The 25,899-nt window shown below is 42.5% G+C and overlaps 6 protein-coding genes across 6 annotated transcripts; 4 read left to right on the forward strand and 2 right to left on the reverse strand.

Moving 5' to 3' along the window:
* The first annotated feature begins 286 nt into the window (after positions 1-286).
* Positions 287-1,777, forward strand: LOC117616275 (probable aspartic proteinase GIP2). The gene has a single exon (XM_034345532.1). It carries the CDS (start codon positions 393-395, stop codon positions 1,653-1,655), a length of 1,263 nt encoding a protein of 420 aa, XP_034201423.1. The 5' UTR covers positions 287-392; the 3' UTR covers positions 1,656-1,777.
* Positions 1,778-4,527: 2,750 nt separating this feature from the next.
* On the forward strand, positions 4,528-6,121 carry LOC117616514 (probable aspartic proteinase GIP2). The gene has a single exon (XM_034345852.1). The coding sequence runs from the start codon at positions 4,685-4,687 to the stop codon at positions 6,002-6,004; it is 1,320 nt and encodes a 439-aa protein (XP_034201743.1). The 5' UTR covers positions 4,528-4,684; the 3' UTR covers positions 6,005-6,121.
* A 757-nt stretch (positions 6,122-6,878) lies between these two features.
* Positions 6,879-8,252, forward strand: LOC117614024 (probable aspartic proteinase GIP2). The gene has a single exon (XM_034342698.1). It carries the CDS (start codon positions 6,879-6,881, stop codon positions 8,250-8,252), a length of 1,374 nt encoding a protein of 457 aa, XP_034198589.1.
* An 8,619-nt stretch (positions 8,253-16,871) lies between these two features.
* Positions 16,872-19,273, reverse strand: LOC117614034. The gene is made up of 3 exons (XM_034342710.1): positions 18,896-19,273; positions 17,579-18,817; positions 16,872-17,471 (listed from the first exon to the last, which is right to left on the reverse strand). Exons 1-3 carry the CDS (start codon positions 19,271-19,273, stop codon positions 16,872-16,874), a joined length of 2,217 nt encoding a protein of 738 aa, XP_034198601.1.
* Positions 19,274-21,194: 1,921 nt separating this feature from the next.
* LOC117616651 lies at positions 21,195-21,813 on the reverse strand. The gene has a single exon (XM_034346031.1). It carries the CDS (start codon positions 21,788-21,790, stop codon positions 21,392-21,394), a length of 399 nt encoding a protein of 132 aa, XP_034201922.1. The 5' UTR covers positions 21,791-21,813; the 3' UTR covers positions 21,195-21,391.
* A 2,276-nt stretch (positions 21,814-24,089) lies between these two features.
* Positions 24,090-25,570, forward strand: LOC117615828 (probable aquaporin NIP7-1). Its single transcript, XM_034344988.1, has 5 exons — positions 24,090-24,281; positions 24,432-24,656; positions 24,763-24,957; positions 25,123-25,184; positions 25,348-25,570. Exons 1-5 carry the CDS (start codon positions 24,090-24,092, stop codon positions 25,568-25,570), a joined length of 897 nt encoding a protein of 298 aa, XP_034200879.1.
* The last annotated feature ends 329 nt before the right edge of the window (positions 25,571-25,899 follow it).

Genomic DNA, 25,899 nt, shown 5'->3' on the forward strand with positions numbered 1-25,899 from the left:
GTTAACCACAACACCAGATTTCCTTTATTTTAAAAATAGGTCACGTGACTGGCCTCTGACTAACTGCACCCGGTGTACCATAGAAGGACTCAAAAAATTGCTCCAAAATATTTCTCCACCATTAAAAAAATAATAATATCATCCTCTACCACACCAAATCAAAACTCCACGTGCCAACCCAAGAAGATAAACACTGACCAACTCCAAACACAAAATCTAGTCAGCACAGTTCACATTATCCTAAAGCTCTTATCCGTTGTAATATTTAATCATGGTTGGCCAGCCGCGGCAAACTGCAAAAGCACCAACTACCCTTTATTTTATCCTCACATTCTTCACATTTCCAGACCCAACACTCTCTCTATCTCTCTCCTCCTGTCTGGTTTTCTTCCATGGCTGCTTCTCTGCATTTTTTCCATCTTCTTCTTTTGATCTCTTTCTTTTTGTGCAATCTCAACTTATCTCTAGCAAAACCCTCTCACCCACCAAATGGTCTAATTTTTCATGTGTCCAAGGATGTGTCAACCCTCCAGTATATGACCACAATTCATCATGGCACTCCACTTGTGCCCACCAAGCTTGTGGTTGATCTTGGCGGTCCATTCCTCTGGCTCAACTGTGGGTCATCATCATCTCCTAGCCGTCTGATTTCTCAGGGCTCGATCCAATGCTTAGCAGCAAAGCCAAAAATCCATGATCTGGGAAGTAAGAACTACCTCTCTAGCAATGACAACAACAACAAGTGTCATGTTTTCCCAGAAAACAGCATCAACCAGATGGCAACACAAGGGGAGTTAGTGCAAGACATTATGGCCATCCAAGTCATAGATGGGTCATCAAAGACAGAGTCAGGTTCAATCACCACCCTTGATTCCAATTTCCTGTTTTCTTGTGCACCTATGTTCCTTTTGAATGGCTTAGCAAGTGGTGCCAGAGGAATGTTAGGCCTTGGAAGGACTCAGATTTCAATGGCCTCACAAATCTCTGCCAAACTCAGCTCCAAATTGCAATTCATGCTCTGCCTATCTTCATCAAATGGGGTCATATTACACAACAATGGCCACTTTGTCTCTGAAATTTCAAACTCACTCACATACACATACACATACACACCCTTCCTCACCAACCAACACGAGTATTTTATCAACTTGAAGTACATTAAAATCAGTGGCAAGAGATTATCTCTAAACAAAGAGGGTTTTAGAGAAGGGATTAAGCTAAGCACAACTGTTCCTTACACTACCATGGAGAGCTCAGTTTATGTTACATTTACCAGAGCTTATGAGCAGGCAGCTATGGCTATGAACATGACCAGAGTGGCTCCTGTGGCACCATTTGGGCTCTGTTTTAGTTCAGAACAGGCTGAGGGCAGAGGGGTCGGTCCAAAAGTGCCTGCTATTGATCTGGTGCTGCAGAGTGAGATGGTGAAGTGGAGAATTCATGGTAGAAATTCAATGGTTCAGGTGAGCAACCAAGTGATGTGCTTGGGGTTTTTGGATGGAGGTTCTGACTTGAAGACTTCCATTGTAATTGGAGGATACCAATTAGAGGATACTCTTCTGCATTTTGATTTGAGTGCTTCTGTGCTGGGATTTAGCAGTCAAACAAGTTGTTCAGACTTGAGATTAGATTTTGCGCTTAAAGATTCATTGTAAATTAATGTTTTTGTTTGATTTTGGTAGAAACTATAATGTAAATTTTGACTATCCAGCTCACTAATTTCCTTTGTGCAGCAAGCTTTTATTAATGTTATGATTATTTTAATTTCCCTTTTTAATCGTCTGTTTTACACTTACTCTGCTTGTGATGGTAGCATTTCTTTACTTTTGTCACTCATTAATTTTTAAGAAATTGTAAAAATGCCAAATTTGAATGTGAAGGAGCACATGATATTGCTTTCAGAAAATCACATAGATCATCTTTATTTTTATTTTTTTCTTGATACAAGTGATAATTTACTTTAAATTAATCTAATCTACGAAAAAAAGGACTCGAATTTTGGTGCAAGAAGTCGGACTCACTGCCCTGGCCATCATCCCTACATTTACAGTTTCACCGTGGTCCTTTTGGTTCCTTATCATTTTCATTTCAACAATTTAACCATGTTCTTAAAATATCTTCAGCAAGTTGCCCATGTTCTTCAACTTTTTCATTCTCTATTTTTCTGTATACTGCAAAGTCGATCAATTATGTTTCGTAAGTAGCACAGTACCAAGTCTTTTTATATAATTAGTTTGACAAGAAGACTTAAAGTGGGGTCAGCTGGCAACTCCCAATTTTCCACGTGGGTGCACCCCTAAAGACTTCTGGTTTTAGCAACGGCACCCACCATAATATTCATTTACAATGACCTGCCCATAAGGTTCCATGCAGTGGCGGTTCTACACAGGGGGCAGGCTGGGCTGCTGCCCGGCCCAAAATTTTCCATAAAAACAAATAGGAAAATGTGTTAGCCAAGCCAAAAACAAAAAAACAAAACAAAAAAAACAAAAATTCTATCTCTAACTAGTTGCCCAACCAGCCATGGCCTACACTTACCAATTGGTGGCTGGGCAAGAATACCCACCACTTGCTCGATGAAATACCTCAGTGAAGAAGGCATAGCAACACCTTCCTTGCGATGAGTTTTCTGAGTTGCGGAGGCGGCACTGTGTGCCTGGCAAAGAAGACCATGTCTCGGTGCCCATATCAACGAAACACACCGTTTTGTGATTAGCCTCCTTTAGTGAAACGGTGGGTTTAGTGTTCAACACTTGGCTGCCTCTTTTCATTGTCGATGGGTTTAATGGGCTAGTTTTGCTGTTATCGGTTTTATGAGGTTTGGCTGCATGATAATGGGTGAATTATTTAAAAGGAGATTTATTATTATACCCAATATAGGGGTCTAAATAATAAAAATACCATATATGAAATGGACTTAGAAACAACCTTATATGAAATGAACTTAGAAACACACCCAAAACTCATTTACAACATAACAAAAAAGCTTTTGACTTCTTATAAATTACAAAAATGCAATCAATTTCTTAAAATAAGTCAAACCCCAAAATCTCATAAAAATACCCAAAACACTCAATAGGGCATCAAAGTAATTTAATAATTAATATTAAATTCAATAAGACCAGCTGTCATTTTTTGAATTTTTTTAAATTTGTTTATATAAATTCAATTGTGTAGGGTTTATTTATAATTAATATTAGTGCTAAGAATGGGTGTAACACTAAATATCTCTTATTTAAAAACTTTATCCTATGAGCCAATATAATATAATAGAAGATTATCTAACAAACAAAAAAACTATTTTAACAGTAAATATAATAAATATATAGAAATATATATATATATATATATAATTAATGTGCTAATTCGATAATGCAATGATAATTGAGAAATTTAAGACTTCTTGTATGGTAAAATTTCAAATTTAAATAGTGTTAATTTGTATTGTATTGCATTGTATTTACTTGTGAAATTTTTTTTTTTAAAGCTTTCATTTATGTATAGAGATGCGTTTGAAGTAAGGCTCATTACATTCCCATGAGTAGATGTATCTTTTAGGGTTTATTAATGAATTCACTCGTAATCTCGAGTTTAATACGTAAGTTTTCCCTAGCCAAATTTCAAATTCTGAATCCGCCACTGCACCCATAGTATATCATATAAATATTGAAAGACTCCAGACAACTTGAACAAGACTTGTGTTTTTTGGATATATTTTGCAACATATTAGATTGTTTTTTAAATTGCTACCGGATTGCATCAACATATTATCTTGAATGAAATCTCAGTTGCTTTTTACAAGGTTAATTACAATGATACACTTTGATTTTCTCGTATTTGTACAAAATTCGATGATATTTTGGAAATTACACCGACACTTAGGGCTTTTTGTGAAAATACGGTAAATCTTAAGAGGTGTACCTATGCAATTTGTCTCTAAAAAGCAAAATTTTCATGTAGAGAACTTATTTAGAGAACTTTGCTGCGGATTTCATCAATTTTGAGAAGGAATTTTTATATATAAAAAAAGGTTATGGGAAAACAATCTAAAATTTAGGTGGATATCTAAATAATTTATTTCTATTTGGATTATACTTATTGATTATATTGTTGATCACTTCTTTAATATAGGTAGGGCCACCTCTATTAAAAAGGTAGTCAATAAATATAATACAAATAATATTATTATTTATGAAAATATGAAAAACCTTATGAAGTGTGAATGTAATAAACAAGTGAGATATTAGCACTTATATTGATCATCATAACTCATTATAAATTTCTCTACAAAAAGACGAAGAAATAACTATAAATAATTAGATTGATTCTATTTGGTTGCTTTTGAGACTCCACCAAAACTTTACCTAATAATATTAATATTCTCACTTTATCCTTATTAATATAATACGACAAATGAACATCAAATTCAAAGATAAAGACAATGACAAACTTTTGTTCAGCGGGGTCAGCAGAAAAATAAAAGAAACCGCGGATCGAGCTGGCATAATCGCCATCTTTGACAAACGTGGCTTCTTCACTTCGAACTCATAGACTTTTGTATTTTGGTCAAAAATGTTCTAACACCTCAAAAACCTATAAATTGGTGGCATGCCCTCCCTCTTCTTCAACCATCAGTTTCATTTCCCATTGATTTACAAATCAACATCCAACAAAGCCAGCAACAATGGCTTCCTCATTTCATTGCCTTCTCTTTTGCTCACTGGTTCTCCAAATCATCACCACCACTCCCTCACTAGCCAAAGCTGCATCTTTCAGACCCAAGGCCCTTGTTCTTCCAGTCACCAAAGACCCTTCCACACTCCAATACCTCACCAACTTAAGCCAAAGAACCCCTCTTGTCCCCATAAAACTCACTGTCGATCTTGGCGGTCAATACCTTTGGGTTGACTGCGAACAAGGCTACGTCTCATCCACCTACAAGCCTGCTCGTTGCAACTCTGCTCAGTGCTCATTGTCAAACTCCAAGGCTTGTACGACAGAGTGCTACTCTTCCCCCAAGCCAGGCTGCAACAACAACACATGCAGTCTCTCCCCCGATAACACCGTGACTAGAACCGGCACGAGCGGTGACCTTGGCCAGGACATTGTGTCACTCCAATCCACAGATGGGTTTACTCCTGGTAGGGTTGTTTCTGTCCCCAATTTGCTCTTCACTTGCGGTTCCACGTTTCTGTTGGATGGCCTGGCCAATGGTGTCAAGGGCATGGCTGGCCTTGGCAGGGCTAAAATTGGGCTTCCTTCCCAATTTGCTTCCGCTTTTAGCTTCCATCGAAAATTCGCAATTTGCTTGACCTCTTCAACAAAGTCTAATGGTATTGTCATCTTCGGGGACGGGCCTTATAGTCTGCTTCCCGGAATTGATGTCTCCGAGCAACTTATTTTCACCCCATTGATCCTCAACCCTGTTAGCACTGCAAGTGCTTACTTCCAAGGAGAGCCTTCTACAGAATACTTCATCAATGTGAAGTCAATCAAGATCAACGACAAGGCCGTTGCTTTGAACACTTCATTGCTGAAAATTGACAGTGAAGGGTATGGCGGCACAAAGATTAGCACTGTGAATCCATACACAGTCTTGGAGACCTCAATCTACAACGCCGTGGTCGATGCATTTGTGAAAACAGTTGCTGAAATCCCAAGAGTGAAGGCAGTAGCACCATTTGGAGCATGCTTCGATTCAAAGAACATTGGAAGCACAAGGGTTGGGCCTGCAGTGCCTGCTATTGACCTAGTGTTGCAGAGTGAGAGTGTGTACTGGAGGGTGTTTGGAGCAAATTCGATGGTGGCGGTGAGCGATGACGTGTTGTGTTTGGGGTTTGTGGATGGAGGTGAGAGGCCAGGGACTTCAATTGTGATCGGAGGGCATCAGTTGGAGGACAATCTTCTGCAGTTTGATTTGGCTGCTTCTAGGCTTGGGTTCAGCTCCTCACCGTTCTTCAGACGAACAACTTGTGCCAACTTCAACTTCACATCTACTGCTTAGAGCCAAAGGGTCTTCTTAATTATTAAATTTCTGTTATTTATTTGTCTTTTGCATGGTGAATAAATGTTCCTAATTGCTTTTTATCCAATATATATACGATGCAGACAATTACAATTACACGCTTGTTAGGATAATTATTGTCTGATACTGGACCCTTTGTATTCTATCTTTTCTCAATAATGAATTTCAGTTGACAAATTCAATGGTTTGGGAAATAACTAATGATATAATTAAATAATAATAAAAAGGACGACTAACATGAAATTCAAAGTCAAAGAGACAAAAATAGTAAGAAAGGGTTCAGCTGGCATATACATTCTCAAGTTGCCATCCTAAACCATATTCTAGTTTTAGACTCCTCGCCCATGCTTACATAATATTCATTTATAAATAACCCGCCAACCGACAGCCCAATCTTTTTTCAGATAAAGAGAATATCCAGATCCAAGCATTAAGATGTCAGCGACAAGAGTCAATACAAATATAAATAACTATATAAGAGTCCAGTATTCTATAATTTCAACATTATGAAGCACAGCTTCAATGGAACTGATGAACAAAAACCAAAACTGATAATTAACCTACTAATTAACCACTCAACACATGACACCTGCCCACTATGTGCAACTTTAAAACTCTTTGACTTGACTCAATATCAAAGACTTTGAGCTAGCTGCTGCTAATGCCTTGAACTTATGCTATAGCTTTTGAACAGAGGATTATTTGACTTTGTGCTGCAACATGCATGAGATGATATATATTAGGACTTTTATTTATTTATTAAGAGTTGAAAAACCTATAAATTGACAGGCCTCCTCCCACTTCATCAATCTTATAACTTCCATTGATTATTGAGTTCACACATAAGTTAACAATGGCTTCCTCATCTATTCATAGCCTACTTCTCTTTTGCTCCCTTCTACTCTCGATCCACATGATCCTCTCATCACAAGCCAAACCATCATCACTCAAACCCCAAGCCCTAGTTCTTCCCATAGCCAAAGACGCTTCTACCCTCCAATACATCACCACCATCAAGCAAGGGACCCCACCGGTAACCCTAAAGCTAACCGTTGACCTCGGTGGTCAATTCCTCTGGGTTGACTGCGACGAAGGCCAGTACATCTCGTCCACCTACAAGCCTGCCTACTGCAACGCAACACAATGCTCCATTGCAAACTCCAAAGAATGCAACTGGGAATGCTTCTTCCCCAAAAGGCCAGGCTGCAACAACCGCACCTGCATCCTCTTCCCAGACAACACCGTGATTGGCTCTGCCGACAACAATGGAGAGGTTGGTCAGGACATCCTGTGGGGCCCACATTCCACAGATGGGTCCCACCCCGGCCCAAAGGTCTCTAACATTCCAAACTTCATCTTCGCTTGTAGTAGCAATACATTTTACGGTGTCCTTGGCCTTGCCAATGGTGTCAAGGGCATGGCTGGTCTAGGCAGAACCAGAATCGCTATCCCCACCCAGTTTGCCTCCGCTTATAAACTCCCTAGAAAATTCGCCATTTGCTTGCCTTCTTCGGCTAGATCATACGGTGTTGTTTTCTTCGGGGATGGGCCGTATGTTCTGGCTCCCAAGATTGATGTGTATAAGTCGTTGACTTTCACCAAGTTGATCCTCAACCCTGTCAATACAGGCAATGCTTTTGATCCGGATGAGCCTTCTGCCGAATATTTCATAAATGTGAAGTCAATCAAAGTCAACGAAAAAATCGTGTCACTAAATACTTCTTTGCTAGCGATTGATCAAAATGGTTATGGTGGCACAAAAATCAGCACCGTCAATCCTTACACCGTCTTGGAGAGCACAATCTACAAAGCTTTTGTTGATGCGTTTGTGAAAGAAATGCCTGGTCATATTAAGAGAGTGGCTTCTGTAGAGCCTTTTGGAGCTTGCTTTGACTCCACCCACATTGGAATTACACGTGTGGGCCCGGCTGTTCCTAGCATTGAATTTGTGTTGCAAAGTGAGGGTGTGTACTGGAGGGTGTCTGGAGCAAATTCCATGGTGCAAGTGAGCAAGGATGTGTTGTGTTTGGGGTTTGTGGGTGCTGAGCAAAGGCAACGCTACTCATTTGAGAGCCCAACGACGTCGATTGTGATCGGAGGGCATCAGTTGGAGGACAATCTTCTTCAGTTTGATCTGGCTAACAAGAGGCTTGGGTTCAGCTCATCACTTTTGTCTCGGGAGACAAGTTGTGCTAACTTCAACTTCACATCTACTGCTGTGATTTAATTATTGTGTTTATATTGTTTGTTTAATAAGTTAATAATTAACGAAGTGAAAACCTCATGTAGGGTGTTTGTTTCTCAATGTCTTTGGTTCGCCAATTGCAATGAAAAACTTACCACACTTTTAACTTTGCAAGAAATTCTTCGATGAAAATGTAGGTGACTTAACGGTTCATATGAATGTATGTATGTATATATATATATATATATATATATATATATTTGAATAACAAATATAGATCATTAAAACAAATTCTACATTTTGGATATCAAATTATGTGAGGTGATTTGTTTCTTCATATTGGGTCTCAAATAGTTTATTTTTAGAAAATAATGCTAAAATATGAAACTTATGAGATAATATTGTTTAAATTTGTGTAAATTTTATGTGTATTCTTCTCCTTGAATGCCAAAGAAAGTAATAACTTCTAATTCTATTTACGTAGGAAATCAATTACAATTAATATAAGAATCCTTAGTGTGCAAGGAAAGTCACAAGTCACGCCAACAAATAAAGCATCATTAATAATATCTATAAACTATAAACTAATGCAACTAGGAGGGTCTTTTATCTTAATTTTTTACTTATTAAATAGTATAGCTGCACGTCGATACATATTTTTTTATAATTTTTTAAAAAAACTGGTACAGCAGCGCGGCTATACTCATTTTTTATAATTTTTTTAAAGAAAGAGTATAGCCGGTCCGCTATTCTCAGTTTTTTCAATTACCTTTGAAGAAATAGTATCACCGGGCGTCTAGACTCGGGTTTTCTAATTTTTATTTAAAGAAATAGGCCATATTGGATTATTTTTCAAATGAAATAGTGCAGCCGTGCGGCTATACTCGATTTTTAAATTTTTTTTTTCCAAAGGACTCGTATAGCCATGCGGCCATACCCGGTTTTTTGAATTTTTTTACAGAAATTGTATAGCCGTGCGGCCATACTCGGATTTTTCTTATTGCTTTAAAAGAAATAGTATAGCCGCGCAGCTACACTCCCTTTTTTAATTATATTTTTAAAGAAATATTATAGTCGTGTGGCTATACTCGTATTGAAAATGTACATACGTATTTTTTATGTTTAATACAAGCATTTTTTTATAAAATTTTCAAAATTCGCAAAATTCGCACATATTATTGAATACACAAAATTCGCACATATTATTGAATACAAATAATATAAATGTAAAATTTTAAATATATTATATTAAAATATTATATAGTGGCCGAAGTTGTAATTTGCTGAATAAAACATGTATGTATTTTATCATTATAGCTGGACAGCTATACCAAATTAATATCTATAAAGTATAAAACTAATACAACTAGGAGGGTCCTTTATCTTAATGTTTTTATTATTAAATAGAATAGCCGCGCGGCTATTCGTACTTTTAATCATGGTTTTTTATAGAAATAGTATAGCCGCGCGGCTATACCCACTTTTTGGAATTCTTTCTAAAGAAATAGTATAGCCTTCGGCTATATGTGTTATGTTTAATACACATATTTTTTTATAAAATTTTCAATAATACACAAAACATTTACGAATTATACACAAAATTCTCATATATTATTGAATACAAATTATATATATGAAAAAAACCGCGTACAACCGAACTTAAATGTTTGGCAAATTTCTTATTTCTTTAAAAGAAATCATATAGCCGTGCGGCTATATTCTTTTTTCTTTTTTTAAAGAAATAGTATAGCCGTGCGGCTATACCCGATTTCTTCTAATTTCTTGAAAACAAATAGTACAGCCGCTATACTCGCTTTTTTGAATATTATTGAATACAAATTATATATATGAAAAAAATTTAAATAAATTATATTAAAATATTATATAATTGTCGAATAAAACACGTACGTATTTTTTTATTATTGCGGCACGACTATATCAAATGAATATCTATAATGATTAAACTAATACAACTAGGAGTGTCCTTGATCTCTTTTATTCATTTTCTCTTTACCTCACTCAGGGACGGACCCACAGTGGGGTCAATGGGGTCAAACGACCCCATGGACTCCATGAAAGCAAGGTAGAAGGTGCCTTTGAATTGGTGTGTGACCCCATGAGATAGAGGAGTTGTAGATAGAGGAAGAAGAAGATGAACAGGAAAGCTGTGTTCTGTTTGAAAGAAGCTGGCCAAAACGGCATCGTTTTGGCCCAGCTTCTCATTTTTTTTTAAAAACAGGCTGGCCAAAACGGCGTCGTTTTGGACCAGACGCGTGTATTTTTTTTAAAACTCGCTGGCCAAAACGGCATTGTTTTGGCCAGCAGCGAATTTTTTTAAAAAACTCGCTGGCCAAAACGCCGTCGTTTTGGACCAGGAGTACCGAATTTTTTTTTAAAAGACCTGGCCAAAACGACGTCGTTTTGGTCCAGGTGTTATAAAAAAAAAAAAAAAATAATTACATAACAGATGCCCAGCTTCTTCCTCCCGAATTTTCATTCCAAAACACCTATTTTCTAAACTCTCAAACCTAAATCCCCAATCTCCACCCCCCACAAACCTTTAACCCTTTTCCCCACCAAGCCTTGAAGCCCCAAATCCTCCATTACACTATGACCCTATGACATAAAATTCCTGGGTCCGTCCCTGTTACTCATCATTGAGTTATTTCGTGCGAAAGTAAACCTGCTGAACCCTACGTTAGTTTTTATCTCTTAATCTTTGAATTTCATGTTCTTTGTCCTTTTGTTAATTAATAATCATTAGTTAATCAAATCTAAACTAGAATATAAATATAGCTCTTGAAACGTGGAGAGTGACATTAAAATGAAATTCAAAGTCATAAGAAGAGACAGAGACAGAGGCTAGCGTGGGTAGAGCTGGATCATCAGAAATTAAACATGGCTTCAGCTGGGAAATTTAAGCCACCGGCCCCATTAATTTACACCCCAACGGGTGAGTGGCCAGCCCTGCACCGACATCCTTCACAATTAAATAATTCAATACATAAGACAGATGCAAAAGCAGTCATAGATTCGTAGAGAGTGAGACAAAGCTGCAAATAAAAGACCACGTTTACAAATTACAAGATAATGATATTACGAAGCTAGCATATTATAATTAAGTCCAGTCAGATAACCATTATTAGAACCATTATTTCAGGAAGATAAAAAGTCAAACAAAACTTTTATCTCCTAAAACCCCATACAAAAAATGTGTTTATTTAGAAAAACACACACAGAGAAAACAAACAAGAAAAAAACCCCTCCGTTTTAAAATATTGAAACATGTATAAATTGGCATGCCCTCCTCCCACTTCTTCAACCATCAGTGTTGATGCTCAAAATGGCCCGGCCAATATTGAGTCCAACTTAGTGATTATATGTGCTGGGTCTTCAACAGGGAAGAGGGCTGAGGCCCTTGGTGAAATGGGTTGGTGAGAGACCTGTAGAAGGTAAAAAGGGGAGAAGCAAACGTTAAGCTTCGGACACCGGTGTGGTGCCGGCCGAAGGCTCTCCGATGCCTAAGTCAGTTACAAGTAGTAATCCTGGCAGAGTAACAGTAAAAAAGGAGAGTAGTTCTTGGGTTTACCTGGGTACTGTTCCCTATTTATAGGGAAGTGAAAGTGGGAGCTTTGCACAAAGTTCCAATGTGGGACTTTGTGCAAGCCGTTGTGGTGGCGACACGTGTCCTGGAGATTAGGTTTGGCATTTGGGAGCTTCGGCAGGTGTCTGGCACCTCGGAAGTATGTCTTCCTTCGGCATGGGAGAAGGCGTGGTTGCCTTGGTGCTAGTCGCTTTGATGCTGGGTCTGCTCGACCTCGGAATTGTGTCTTCCTTCGGCATGGGAGAAGGCGTGGTTGCCTTGGTGCTAGTCGCTTTTGATGCTGGGTCTGCTCGGTTCATTATGGTGTAAACAGTAGTCCCCCAAGTTCGCGGTCGAGAAGTAACTTCTGGGTTAGGAACTTGTGAGTTTTTGTAATTGTAACCGAGCATTCCAGCTTCATTGGGAGCCGCAGGGCACTCCCTAGTCCCCCAAGTTGGCAAGCTAGGAGTTGCGTCAACACATGGTAGCTGGGTACCTGGGTACTTGGGCATGCTGCAGATAGGATGGGAGCTGGGTCCGTGGGGGAGCCAGACCTTTGAAGGAGCCGGGTCGAGTGAAATTTTTGGACTCCCCACAATTTGTCCATGGCCTTTGCCGTTCGGCAAGGGTCTAGCCAAATATTTCTTCTCTTTTTTTTTTTTCTTTTTTTTTTGGAAATGGCCGGGCCATTTAGGAATTTTAGGACTACAAAGTTGTTTTCATGGCCCTTGCCGTTCGGCAAGGGTCTAGCTAGTTTTACATATGTTTTCTTTTTTGAATGGCCGAGCCATTTTGAGAGAGACTAAAGGCTTTCTTGGATTGGGCCTTCGGCAAATAAGGAGGGCTAGGGTTGGGCTCAAAGTGGGCTTCGGCATGTGAGGCTAGGGTTTTGAGAGGGGGAGTAAAAAAATTGGAGAATCGCCACCTTGCCGTTCCTCAAGTTCTATTCGGCACCTTGGAGGACAAAATTTTGGAAATTTTATCTTGCCGTTCGGCAAGTCTTGGCATTTCAATTTCGAGAGCTTGGAAGGGTGCCATTCGGCAAAGGAAAGAATTTCCTTCGGCAAGGCAGCAGCAAGGGTGGAGAATTTGGTTTTGAAGACCCTTGCCGTTCGGCAAGGGTGATTGGAGATTCTTTTTTGTCTTCGGCAGGTTTGGTTTCAGAAGGCACGGGGAGAGGTGCAGATCGGCAGGGCAGCTGTGGTTCTTGGCGGCTGAGCTTCTGCCTCAGCACGGGATTGAGAACCTTCGTCAAGGCAAGGCATTGCTTCGGCTAGGCGACCGCTGCTGGGGAGTAGTGCAAGAGTTGATTGTGTGCCAAAAAATTCGAGTAGCTAGACCTTGCCGTTCGGCGGGTCTTGGCCACGGCTCGTTTGTTGTTTTATCGAAGCTTGGGCAAGGCCCAGGGGTGGTGCTTCGGCAGCTGGTAGACGTGGTGAGCACGGCAGTTGCTTCGGCTGGGCGGATTGGTGTTCAAGTCCTCGGCAACCCTTGTTTCGGTAAGGCACGAAAGTAGAGCTTCGGCGAGGCCGTGGGCGCTGAAGCTGGAGCACGGGTCAGCAAGGGTGAGCGGAGCTTCACTTTTTGTTGACTCAGCCCTTGCCGTTCGGCAAGGGTGCGATTTGGTGTGATTGGAGCCGAAACAGGGTGCTGGACCTTCGGCGCATCCGGGTGGAGCTAGACTGTCCAAACTCGGCAGGTGAGTGATCCATGTGTTTCTTTCCGGGCCTTGCGTTCGGCAAGCCTAGCTAAATTATGTTGTGAAATTGGTTTGGGTGGTTTGGGTGTCTTGATGAAATTTTGGGTCTTGGCTTTGCACAATTTTGGGCCCTAGCCTTGTAATGGGATTGGGCTTAGAAGGTAGTCTAGCACACTTGAAATTTTTGGGGGCTTTCATTTTGTTTGCACGGGCCTTGCCGTTCGGCAAGGCTCCAATTTTCCCAAGATTTTTTTGTTTTTTGGTTGATTGTGTATTTTGAAAATTGAATTTCAAATGGTGTGTAGGTACAAAGGATTTATGAGGGAAGATGAAAGAGTGCTAGGGTTTGCTCGTGAATCGAGGCGTGGTACCCTTAGTTGGCTATAAAAAGGAACTTGGGTGGTGAAGGCATCATACTTGGCTTCAGTTGAGAAAATTGTGAGAAGTTGAAAAAGAGGAGAGGCGATTTCCGGCGAGAAGATTGTGGTGGTGCTTGTGGCGGAGGTGATTTCCGGCGAAAGGTTGTGGTGCTACGAACAAGGTTAGACCTTATTTCGCTAGAACTTTTGAATTGAAATGTCTTGTTTTGCATGAACATGTTGAAGGTTAGGAAGAACATGATGAACATGAGCATGAACATGATGAACACTTTGAATATGTATGAACATGTAGAATTCTTGCCTGGCATGAAGATTTGTCAAATTTCTGTTGTTGTGGTTTGATCCTTCCGCATGTGCATTAGTTCCTTTTTTTTTGTTTTTGCATGCTTGTAGATGTCTGAAAGTTCTGATAGGGAAAGTCTTGACCCCCCTGCCTTCGGTGGGGATGATACTGAGAGTGAAGAGCCCAGCCAGTATATATGTTCTGAAGAGGAGAGTTCAGAGACAGAGGGTCTGGTAGAAGGCATCATAGAAAGTAGGATGATAGGGCTTGGGGGTGAGAGGGTTGAGCCATCCGAAGATTCTGGGCCAGCTGCATATAGGGAGATGCAGAGAAATTATATAGAGCTAGAGGCTATAGCAAACCGGGTTCTAGCCTTGCCTCAAACGCAAGAGGTGGGTTCGAGCAACCAGGCATCACCATCAGGGTCTGTGGGTATAGCCGTGGCTTCGGTTTCAGAGGGCTTAGACATTCGGGTCGGTGTTCCGTTGCCGAGGCGGAATACGCTTACAGAAGCGAAATTGGCCCAGCTGCGGAAAGATTTTGATGTGCCAGCCTATGTGGGCTTGAGGTTACCCACTGAGGCCGATGTAGTCAGATATCCCGCGGATGGCTCCGTGATGATTTTCACAGATATGTATCGGCACGGCTTCAGACTACCGTTTCATCCGTGGGTTCAGATGATGTTGGCCAAGTTGGGGTATGCACCGGGGCAGTATAATCCCAACTTTTGGCTTCTTCTTCACGGGGTGTACATTGCTTGGTGGTTGGCTGGGTTAGGGGAGCCAACGTTTGAGCAGTTCATGTACCTGTACTCCATCTCGAAGCAACAGGGAAATTTTGGCTGGGTACAGGCCAATTGCCGAAAGGCTAAGGAGAGGGGCTATTTTATTGGACACAAACCCACAACGCAAAAGTCCTGGAGAAACAGGTGGTGCTTGGCCTATGGGGATTGGGAGTGTCCTCCAGGGAAGAGCGTTGTCCAGCACATTCCTACCCACTTCCAGTCTATAGGTCCTTGGCCCCATCCCTTAAGATTGTCTATTGCTTGATTGTATTGTCTTGGCTCCTATTGTTGGTTCTGTATTTTGTTTGTGCTGGTGTAAATGGCTAAGTAGTTTCTAACTCTTGATGCAGGTTCAGTGAAGTGGGGCCCTATCTCCAAAGAGCAAGAAGACGAGGTTGAGTGGGTGAGGGCGCAGCTATCAGATACTGAGCGTGAGTGCGGGAACCTAGTCACTCAGAAGAATTTGTTTGAGTCCGGACTGCTGCAAGGAAGTAAGTACCTGGGTTGTCTTTTTGGTTGTGTGCTGAACCTTTGTGAGTTTGACTAATATAATTGTTTTGTTTGTTTTGACAGTGGCTGGCATCATAAGGGGGAGCACGAAGGTGGCCGTGACATTGATGAGGCCGAGATGCAGAAGCGGCTGAGGGAGTCGCGGGCCAAAAAGGCTGAAAAGAGTGCTGGAAAACGACCCAGGGATGATGATGAGGGTCGGGTTGCGGATGTGCTGGGCAAGAGGAAAGCTTTAGAGGAGGCGCACCAGCATGTGATGGGCTCGGGGCCGAGACTTCCGCCCTTTGATCTGCAGGCCCCGCCGAAGCTACCCTTCGGCATGGAGGATGTATTCGCCGAGGGGGTAGAGAAGGTTGACTTCGGCAGGCTTCGGCAGCAGAAGAAGGAGGTCAACCTGGCTATGCACCGGCAGGAGGTGCCCTTAGTGAACGTCTTCCTGGAAGGCGTGAAGAGCGACCCTGAGGCTCTTGCAAAGACTCCAGCTTCTTCTTTCATTGATCGGGCCCAGAAGACGATCCTCACATCTGCTTATGTAAGTGTTTAGGCCCTTTTTGGTTGTATTTGTGTTGGATTATTCTTGTATGGATTGACTAACATGATTTTGTTTTGGCAGGCCTTTGGCGAGATGTACGTCAGCATGGCCAAGGCTGACAAGGAGATCCAGAGGCTGAAGAGGCGAGATGAGCAGGCCAAGAGCAAAGTGGCGGAGGCACAGGAGGCCATCCGAGAGAAGAACGCCTTGCTGGTGCAAAAGGCGGCCCTGGCCAAGGAGGTGGAGGAGCTGAAGAGGTCGAAGGCCGAGGAGGTGGCTGCTGCCCGAGTCGAGGCGATCGAGTCCTTCCGATCCTCAGAGGAGCTGAAGAGCTATATCATGGATCGGCTGGTTGATGAGCAGCTTCGCTGGGAAGATAGGTTGGTGAGGTTCAACCCCTCGCTGGAGATTAACTTTGACACCAGTGGCGAGCCTCCTGCCCAGACCCCTCCTGCTGATGCTAGTGCCCCGACACCTGAGGCGGAGCCGGCCACCGAGGATGCCCCGTCGACCGAGTCCTGAAGGCGTTGCCTTCGTGATGTATTATAGTTATTTTGTACTCTAGCTTATTTTGTTGGAACATTTTGCCTTGCATGGAGCAAGGTTGTTTTTATTTTGGTTATGTATGAACACTCGTCCTTGCCTGGAGCAAGGGTGTTTTCATTTATGATATAAGACTTAGCTTGTTATCAATTGTGTTAGTAAAGATAATAACAATGAGTGCATGAGAATGAGCCGTAGTCAGGCGTTTTATTGAAATAGATGCCGAAAGGCAGAAGGTACAAGTGATCTAGGGTCTAGATACCCAAGTGATCTAGGGTCTAGATACCGTACTTCTACCTTATAGTAAATAATCAAGACCAAAGTATTGCCTTAGGGTCTAGATATGTTTACTTGTAATAGTACTTGAGGTGGTCAGCGTTCCACGGGTGAGGCAGCGTCTTGCCTGTTGAGTCGCGAAGCTGATAAGTGCCGGGGCGGCAGATTTTGATAATCTCGTAAGGACCTTCCCATGTAGGGCCGAGGGTACCTTCGTTGGGATTTTTGGTAGCCAAGGAAACCTTGCGCATGACCCAGTCCCCCATTTTGAAAGCACGGGGCTTGACTCGGGAGTCGTAGTATTTGGCGATGCGTTGTTTGTACGCGACATTGCGCATGCTCGATTGGTCCCGGAGCTCGTCAATGAAGTCGAGGTTGAGTGCCAACTGCTCGTCATTGGCCGTGGCGTCGTAAGTGGACGTTCGGTATGTGGGCTGGCCAATCTCTACCGGAGCCACGGCCTCGGTTCCAAATGATAGGGAGAATGGCGTCTCACCCGTGGATGTGCGGAAGGTGGTGCGGTAGGACCAGAGTACTTCCAGGAGTAGTTCTGGCCAGCAGCCCTTGGCTTTGTCAAGTTTTGTCTTGAGGGTCTTCTTGATAATTTTGTTCACGGCTTCGACCTGGCCATTGGACTGAGGATGGGCTGGGGAGGCGAAGCATAGACGAATCTTGAGGTTGGAACAAAATTGTTTGAATTTGGCATTGTCAAATTGCCGGCCATTGTCGGTGACGATGGAGTTGGGGATGCCGAAGCGACATACGATGTTTGCCAGACAAAAGATTCGATGCGAGCCGCGGTGATAGTGGCCAGGGCCTCGGCTTCAGCCCACTTGGTGAAGTAGTCAACGGCCACAACTGCATATTTGACCTGGCCCTTGCCCTCTGGCATAGGTCCAATGAGATCCAGTCCCCATTGGGCAAATGGCCAAGGGCTGACCATGGCGGTCAACGGTTCAGCCGGGAGTTGTGGGATGTTGGCAAATCGCTGACACTTGTCGCATTTCTGGGTGAAGGCCTGGGCGTCCGTGTGGAGTGAAGGCCAGAAGTATCCTTGGCGGATTGCCTTATGGGCTAGCGAGCGTGCGCCCGAGTGGTTACCGCAGATGCCTTCATGGATTTCTCGGAGGACATAGTGACCCTCTTCTGGAGTCAGGCATCGGAGGTAAGGAAGGCTGAAGCCCCGCTTATATAAGGAGCCGTTAATGATCAGGTAACGGGCAGAGCGATGGCGAACGCGTCGTGCCTCGGCTGGGTTAGCCGGTAGTGTTTGGTTCTGCAAGAACTGGAGGATGGGGTCCATCCATGTAGGGCTGTGATCAATAGTGCAGATGAGTGGGGCTTGTGTGCTGGGCTGGGCCAAAAACTCGATGTGGATGTGGCGACCCATTCCTTGCTCCAAGGCTGAGGCCAACCTGGCTAGTGCATCGGCATGGCTATTCTCTGAGCGCGGCACTTGCTTGATAGAGTGGGCGTGGAAGGTTGCCAGCAAGTGCCGAGCGTGCTGGAGGTAAGCCGTCATAGAGGCATCCTTAGCCGTGAAGTCCTGGTTGACCTGGTGGACCACGAGTTGTGAATCGCTGAAGATCTGAATTTGCCTGGCGTCCATCTCTTTGGCTAGGCGAAGACCAGCTAAGAGTGCTTCATATTCGGCCTCATTGTTGGAGGCTTGAAAATTGAAGCGGAGGGCGTACTCGAGGGCAACCTTGTCTGGGGAGACGAGAACGAGGCCGGCCCCACACCCCTGGGCATTAGAAGAGCCATCCACGAATAAGGTCCACAGGGGCTGGGTTAGGTCGAGAGTGTTTTTGGTGGGGGTTTGGTCCTGGCTCGGAGAGGGATTGGGTTCGGTTATGAGCTGGGTAGCTGCAGAAGCTTGGGGCTCCGTGAATTCAGATAAGAAGTCAGCAACGGCCTGCCCCCTCATAGCCGGGCGGGGTTTGTAATGAATATCAAACTCGCCAAGTTCAATAGCCCATTTAACCAGTCTCCCAGAGGTTTCTGGCTTCTGCAACACCTGTCAGAGGGGTTGGTTGGTTAAGACATGGATGGTGTGAGCTTGAAAATATGGTCGGAGGCGTCTAGCCGAGACGACCAGGGCGAACGCCAATTTTTCGATGTCTGGGTATCGAACTGCATCTTGCAATGCCTTACTAACATAATGCACTGGGTGCTCCGCGTTGTCCTTCGATCGAATGAGCACTGAGCTAACGGCCGAAGCTGAGACGGAGAGATAAACCACGAGGATGTCTCCGTGCTCAGGTGTTGACAATAAAGGGGCTCGGCCCATGTACTCCTTGAGCTCGCTGAAAGCTGTCTCACACTCAGCAGTCCAGGTGATGTTTCGCTTAGTGCCCTTAAGGGCCTTGAAGAATGGGGCGCAGCGGTCAGTGGCCTTGGAGATAAATCTGGTCAGGGCAGCAACACGCCCTGTAAGGCTTTGGATATCCTTGACCGTCTTAGGTATTGTCATATCTAAGATGGCTTTTCTGGGTTGGCCTCAATACCCCTCTGGCTAATCATGAAGCCAAGGAACTTTCCGGAAGCCACCCCGAATGCACATTTGGTGGGGTTAAGCCTCATTTTGTACTGCTTCAGGATGGTGAACGTGGCAGAGAGGTTGGGGATATGCTGGTCAGCCGTGCGACTCTTGACTAGCACGTCGACATAAACCTCCATGGTATTGCCAATCAATGGGGCGAAAAGGTGGTTCACCAGTCGCTGGTACGTTGTCCCGGCGTTCTTGAGGCCAAAGCGCATCACCTTATAGCAGTAGAGGCCAAACTGTTGATGCTCAAAATGGCCCGGCCAATATTAAGTCCAACTTAGTGATTATATGTGCTGGGTCTTCAACAGGGAAGAGGGCTGAGGCCCTTGGTGAAATGGGTTGGTGAGAGACCTGTAGAAGGTAAAAAGGGGAGAAGCAAACGTTAAGCTTCGGACACCGGTGTGGTGCCGGCCGAAGGCTCTCCGATGCCTAAGTCAGTTACAAGTAGTAATCCTGGCAGAGTAACAGTAAAAAAGGAGAGTAGTTCTTGGTTTTACCTGGGTACTATTCCCTATTTATAGGGAAGTGAAAGTGGGAGCTTTGCACAAAGTTCCAATGTGGGACTTTGTGCAAGCCGTTGTGGTGGCGACACGTGTCCTGGAGATTAGGTTTGGCATTTGGGAGCTTCGGCAGGTGTCTGGCACCTCGGAAGTATGTCTTCCTTCGGCATGGGAGAAGGCGTGGTTGCCTTGGTGCTAGTCGCTTTGATACTGGGTCTGCTCGACCTCGGAAGTGTGTCTTCCTTCGGCATGGGAGAAGGCGTGGTCAATGTCTTCGAGTGTCCTCTCAAGAGGGTCACTCCTGGATGAGGTTCTTCTACACGATGCATAAACCCCGCTATGTCCCAAATATTCCAGAACAAAATGTGTGGCATCGCATCATCCCCGTAACCTTGCTCCTTAAACTTGCTGCGTTTTGCCTCATACAGAGTCTTCCAGGATGTGCTGCAGCCACCAAATCTTACGGAGTCGGTGAACACAAACACCTTCTTGATCATCTGCTCCGCCTTCAAGTTATTATTCACAGCCACTTCCAGAATCAAATCACACACCTGAGCAAAATCAACACCCTGGCTGTAGCTGTTGCTGCATGTCCTGATCACAAAGTCGTACCTGGACTTGAGATCACTGCCTTGTATCGAATGCAGCAGCGGCAGCTTATCAGGCAATGGACCCAGAGTGATCACCTTTCCTTTCCATGCCGGCTCTTCACTAAATTCAGACACCAAAATTCCCAAACTTGCCGCCAATTCTGTGATTGATGCTGCGCTCATGGCGTAGGTGATGTTACACACTGCCAAGCAGTTCTTAAATTTGTTCTCCTCCTCCTGGTATATGTTCTCCATCATTGCCTTCCACTGAATCTCAGCTGCTTCCCCAACATCCTTATCTTTTACATAACTTATGATATCATTTGGAAGCAATGCATCCGACTTTATGATGCTGCCGCCTGCTTTCACCTCCTCCAAATACTTCTTGATCACACAGGGCATTAGATTGAGATAAAAACGCATGCGTTGACGACTATACTCCGTCAAGGGCTCCAAAAACTCCTTCCTAAGCCGTTCCCATTCTTCTGATTGATCTGATTCTGGCGGGAAAAGCCTCCTCCCAAGGCTTTCAAACAACAAAACGGTGCGGGTAGCCTGGACTTGTTCAGGGCTGCTGGGAGTGCAACATTCTGCAGCCTGGCTAACGAGAAGCAGAGTAGTACCATCTTCTTTATCATTATCTTCAGATTCCAATTCCATCCCCAGCCTGTGCTGCTTCAATTTGTCAATATCAGACGTCAACTGCTCCGCCAAGACCTCCATAACCCGGGCGTGCAACAACTTATAGTGCGCGTCACGGTGGAGCCTCTGCGCCGCAGAGTCTTCTTCTCCTTGTTCTAGAAGAAGGCCGTAGAGAATCTCAACAAGGTCCCACAAACGAGCTATCGAGAGGTAGAAGGAGCCGGAGCCGGCGAAGGAGGGGATGTTGCATAATAGCGTCTTGGGGTGGTTGTGGTGGAGCCAGATTGCGGCCGCGTAAAGGCTGCCGGAAACTATTTTTCGCCAGGACTCTCGAGAGAGTTGAGATTGAAGATGAGCTTGAGGGTGGTTAGGGAATTGTGGGACCAGGCCACCGGCAGCAGTTGCTTCAGATAGTTTAGGGTGGCCTTGTTCTGCTGCTCCCGCTCTTCATCACTGGGCTCTGGTGGTAGGAGACACAGTCCTACGACGTTGTCTGGTGATTTCACGTGGAAACACAGATCATGGCAGGGATCACCGTAGGAAATAGGGGAGATGGAGGAGATGTTCTTGGCCATGTCATTGTCACCCTTGGAGTTGGAAGCCATGAATCTTCTTGCGAGCAGTGGAAGCGGAGGAGGAGTAGGAGGAGACAAGACTTTCAGAACCCTGATGAAAGTGAAACATACTTGCACTGACATTGATTTCTTCATCGCTAATATTCCTCTAATTCAAATTCAACACTTTCTCTTGATCTTTAGTGAGGAATCGAAGGGTGGTTATATATTCGACACCTGCTTGGGCACCAAGGATTCTCAAATTCGAATACATTAGATAAGTATTAGATCTTCACCGAAAGAAATAGGGGATAAGTATAACACAATTATATCTCTGTCTTTTTTTTCAGTTTTTGAGTTCCATAAAAATATTTTCAACTAAATATAATCAAATGCAAATATTGTACTTCCAAGTTCCAACAACAGAAAATGATATGATGAGTACCTCATTATTCCGGGAAGTGTTGGATATGAATATTTCAATTAGGAATACTTTTCATTTATCTGGGATTGTGCTAATCCAATGTCTTTTCCAAGTCATCAAATGTGTACAATAAAAATATGATGTCTAAAATGCAAAATGCCTACACTTGTCTCTACATAAGTGATGTGACAACTTCAAGCTTTGCCAAAAAAAAAAGAAGGTTAAATAAGTAAAACAAACAAAAATCAGACCAAAAAAATAAAATAAAACAATCACAAAAAATTGATGCCTATAACCAGAAAATGCATCAGCGCTTAAGTGAAAAAGCGATGTTATAAGGGGTACAAGCATCGGTATTTTCTTCGCTGCTGATGCCGTTGGAACTTTAGGCAACGGAGGTCAACCCTCATCGAGCACATGAGAGCCTCCTAAAGCATAGCTATTTTTTTCATTAAAAATAAATAAATCAAAAATAAAAAACCGATGCCTTAACTGGGAATACATAGGCAACGGATAAAAAACTAAATTTTGGCATAGTACAACCTGCATGTATAGATGCTAAAACACAAAACCATTTAGTGAATGCAAGCCAAGATGATTTTGATATTTACTGGCTATGACAAGTATGTATTTGTAAAACATCCTTATTAACTTCTCAACCAAATAACTGTAGAGTTAAACTCAAAATCTAAACGAAGGTGAGAAGAGGTGCTAAAAAGAGTAATTTGTATATTGACAAAGCTGAACACGTTACATCACCAGACTATGCTAAATTCAAGGACATGACTTCTACTAACTTAATCCATTATTGACACCACTAACAAACTGCTCCACTAGTAGGAGACTCCTAAAGACTTGGTAAACATAACAACGTGCAACATGACTTCCTACAGAATAGGAGAATAAGATAATCAGTTTATTTAATTAAAAAACAACTGCTGTAACTAGATAAAATCTTAACAATAACTTCTTAATATTTTATACCGACAATTGTAGGAGTAGGAGGAGCCAGTACTTCCAGAACCCTGGTGAGAGTGAAACATACTTGCACTGGCTTTGATTTCTTCATCTCTAATATTCCTCTAATTCTAATTCTAATTCAGCACTCTCTCTCTCTCTCTCTCTCTCTCTCTCTCTATATATATATATATATATAATTTTATTTTTTATTTATTTTTTTCTTTCCTTTTTTGCATGCTTGGGCACCAAGGAATTATAATAAATAATAAAATTTATTTAAAAAAATATTGAAAAAAAAGAATGAAAAAAAGAGAGATATAACATAAATTTTCTAGCAAATGAAGAAGAAAAAAATTGGAAAGGAGAGACTGGGAGATGAACAATATAGTAATTTCATTCCAATTTCCAAAATATCAAACAACAAAGATTATAAATTAGCAAATTACCCCACTACCCTTTGCATTAGTTGGCAAGTACAAAACTGGCCATTTGTTGGCCTAATATTATCCGAGATGTGAAAGAAAAGCTGAAAACTGAAAGCTGATTGTGTAAGAAATAGTTTTCCCTTGCCCCAAATAAAAAGACCACATTGCTCCTTTAACCCAAAAAATCAAAAGCGTTGCAAATGGTTTTATAAGCCCATCACCGATGGCCAAGTTGTTTCGCGTTATCAGCAAACATGTTGTCCCAAATGTCGATTTTGGAGAGGTCGGTGTTCCCATTTCCTTAAAAAGTATGAAAATTTTGATGGGGAAAAGTAAAACAGAAAGCAACCAGAATTGTAGATTCTGGGGCAAAAATGGTTAAACTTTTAGAGGTGACATTGGTAACAAGCACAAACTAGTCCACTTTTTTTAAGAGCAACACAAGAATTGTGTTGAAGACCCAAATTTCTATTTCCAAACGAACCTCCAGAGCCCTTTAAAAAGAGTCAAAACTACATGCACAACAAACTTCTCCTTGTAAATGCAGCTTTATTGAGTACATGTTCTTTGCACCTCTAGCTTTTTCAAGGCCAATAAAGACTCGGTTCAAAACATTTTTATCTGCAAATAACTTTGTAGCTTGATCATGAAAGCCTTTTCTAAAGATGAAATTTCTGTTCCATCTCCTCAAACTTCAAACTGCACATCAACTAGTGACCATTCTAATAAAGATGATCAAGAAATGGGCTCTAATGCAATGTCGGATGAGGGAGAGGTCTCGAACAACTCAGCTTTCTTCTGTTTCCCATTCCACATGGATCTAAATCTCGTTCGCGCGGTGAGAAACAATCGAACCTTTCAACTTTCTTGATGAGCTTTGTGATGTAATATTCTTAACAATAACAAAAACTACTGCTGCAACAACGTACCCATATAGGTTAACAAAACATTTTAAGACCCCTTGTACTCTAATAAATATGTTAAGCAGGTTTTTGCAGAGATGGTGGGGACTTTTATGTTGATGTTCTGCGTATGTGGGATCATAGCAAGCACACAGCTGATGAGAGGGGAAGTTGGTCTTATGGAGTATGCAGCCACAGCAGGTTTAACTGTAGTTGTTGTTATTTTCTCCATAGGCTCAATTTCTGGTGCTCATGTCAACCCAGCTGTCACAGTAGCATTTGCAACCCTTGGTCATTTCCCATGGTGCAGGGTACTTAAACCATTCAACCCTAATGAAATTCTCAGCTCTAATTATATTTAATTAGGGTGTTTAAGCAGCAGATTAATGTTGTTCCTGTTCCCTATTATTTCCAAAGGTTCCTGTTTACATATTGGCTCAAACAATGGGTTCTGTTCTGGCAACATACATTGGGAGGCTTGTCTATGGCATAAAACCAGATCTCATGACCACCAGACCACTTCAAAGCCCTGCCTCTGCCTTCTGGGTTGAGCTTATTGCAACTTTCATGATTATGTTCCTAGCTGCTTCATTGACACATCAAGCCCATGCTGTAAGGAAAAAACTTCCATCTTTTTTTATTTCACTTGGGGTTCTTATTGTTATCTAACATGGTATCAGAGTTTCAGGTCGAAATGTCCAATCTCATACCCAACTTCTTTGTTGGTTTATAAATTATAAGGTGCTCTTATGTCCACCCTTTGGAACTTTTTTGCAGGTTGGCTATTTGTCTGGATTTGTAGTTGGCATTGCCATTGGACTTTCTGTGCTCATCACAGGGTAGGTCTATATATACAAACAATATAAATGCAGCAATTACATTAATTTTAATTTTTCAACCCACTTGTCATTTTTCCTTTTATACAATAATTGTCATCTATGAGATTTGAACTCCGGACCTCCTCCAAACATGAAAACTGAGTATCGATATGCATTAATGCAGGCCTGTTTCAGGAGGGTCAATGAACCCAGCAAGGTCACTGGGGCCTGCAATTGTTGCATGGAACTTCCAAGACCTATGGATATATATTTGTGGCCCAACAATTGGAGCTGTTGCAGGTGCTCGCCTGTTTCAAATTCTACGCCTTCAGCCCTGCAGTCCCAGCAACACTTCCTCTTCCAATATCCGTCTGCTAGGCCAACCCTTGCCCTATGAAGCGACTTAGGCTGTTTTTTCTACACAAAAATGATGCTTTACTGAATTGGAAATTTGTCGACTCGATTGCAACAATAACTGAGCGAAGACATCAGCTGCAACTGAGATTTGCAAAAAAGCAGAACTGCTACTAGTGAAATCAAAATTGATGATGCGGTAGAATAATTGGTGGTAGTTTCTTACTTTACCAACTTTCTTTGAATTGGTAAAAGGTGAAGATGTCACTTTTTTGTTGGAGCGAATAAAAATGAAGTTCGGTGTCTAACAAGTTTTTGAGATCACCATATTGTTCTTTCTTGCTGGCCTTTGACCAACTGTTATGGACACCAATTAGCAAAG

This window comes from Prunus dulcis, chromosome 1, assembly GCF_902201215.1.
Source record: "Prunus dulcis chromosome 1, ALMONDv2, whole genome shotgun sequence".
Classification (NCBI taxonomy): Eukaryota; Viridiplantae; Streptophyta; class Magnoliopsida; order Rosales; family Rosaceae; genus Prunus; species Prunus dulcis.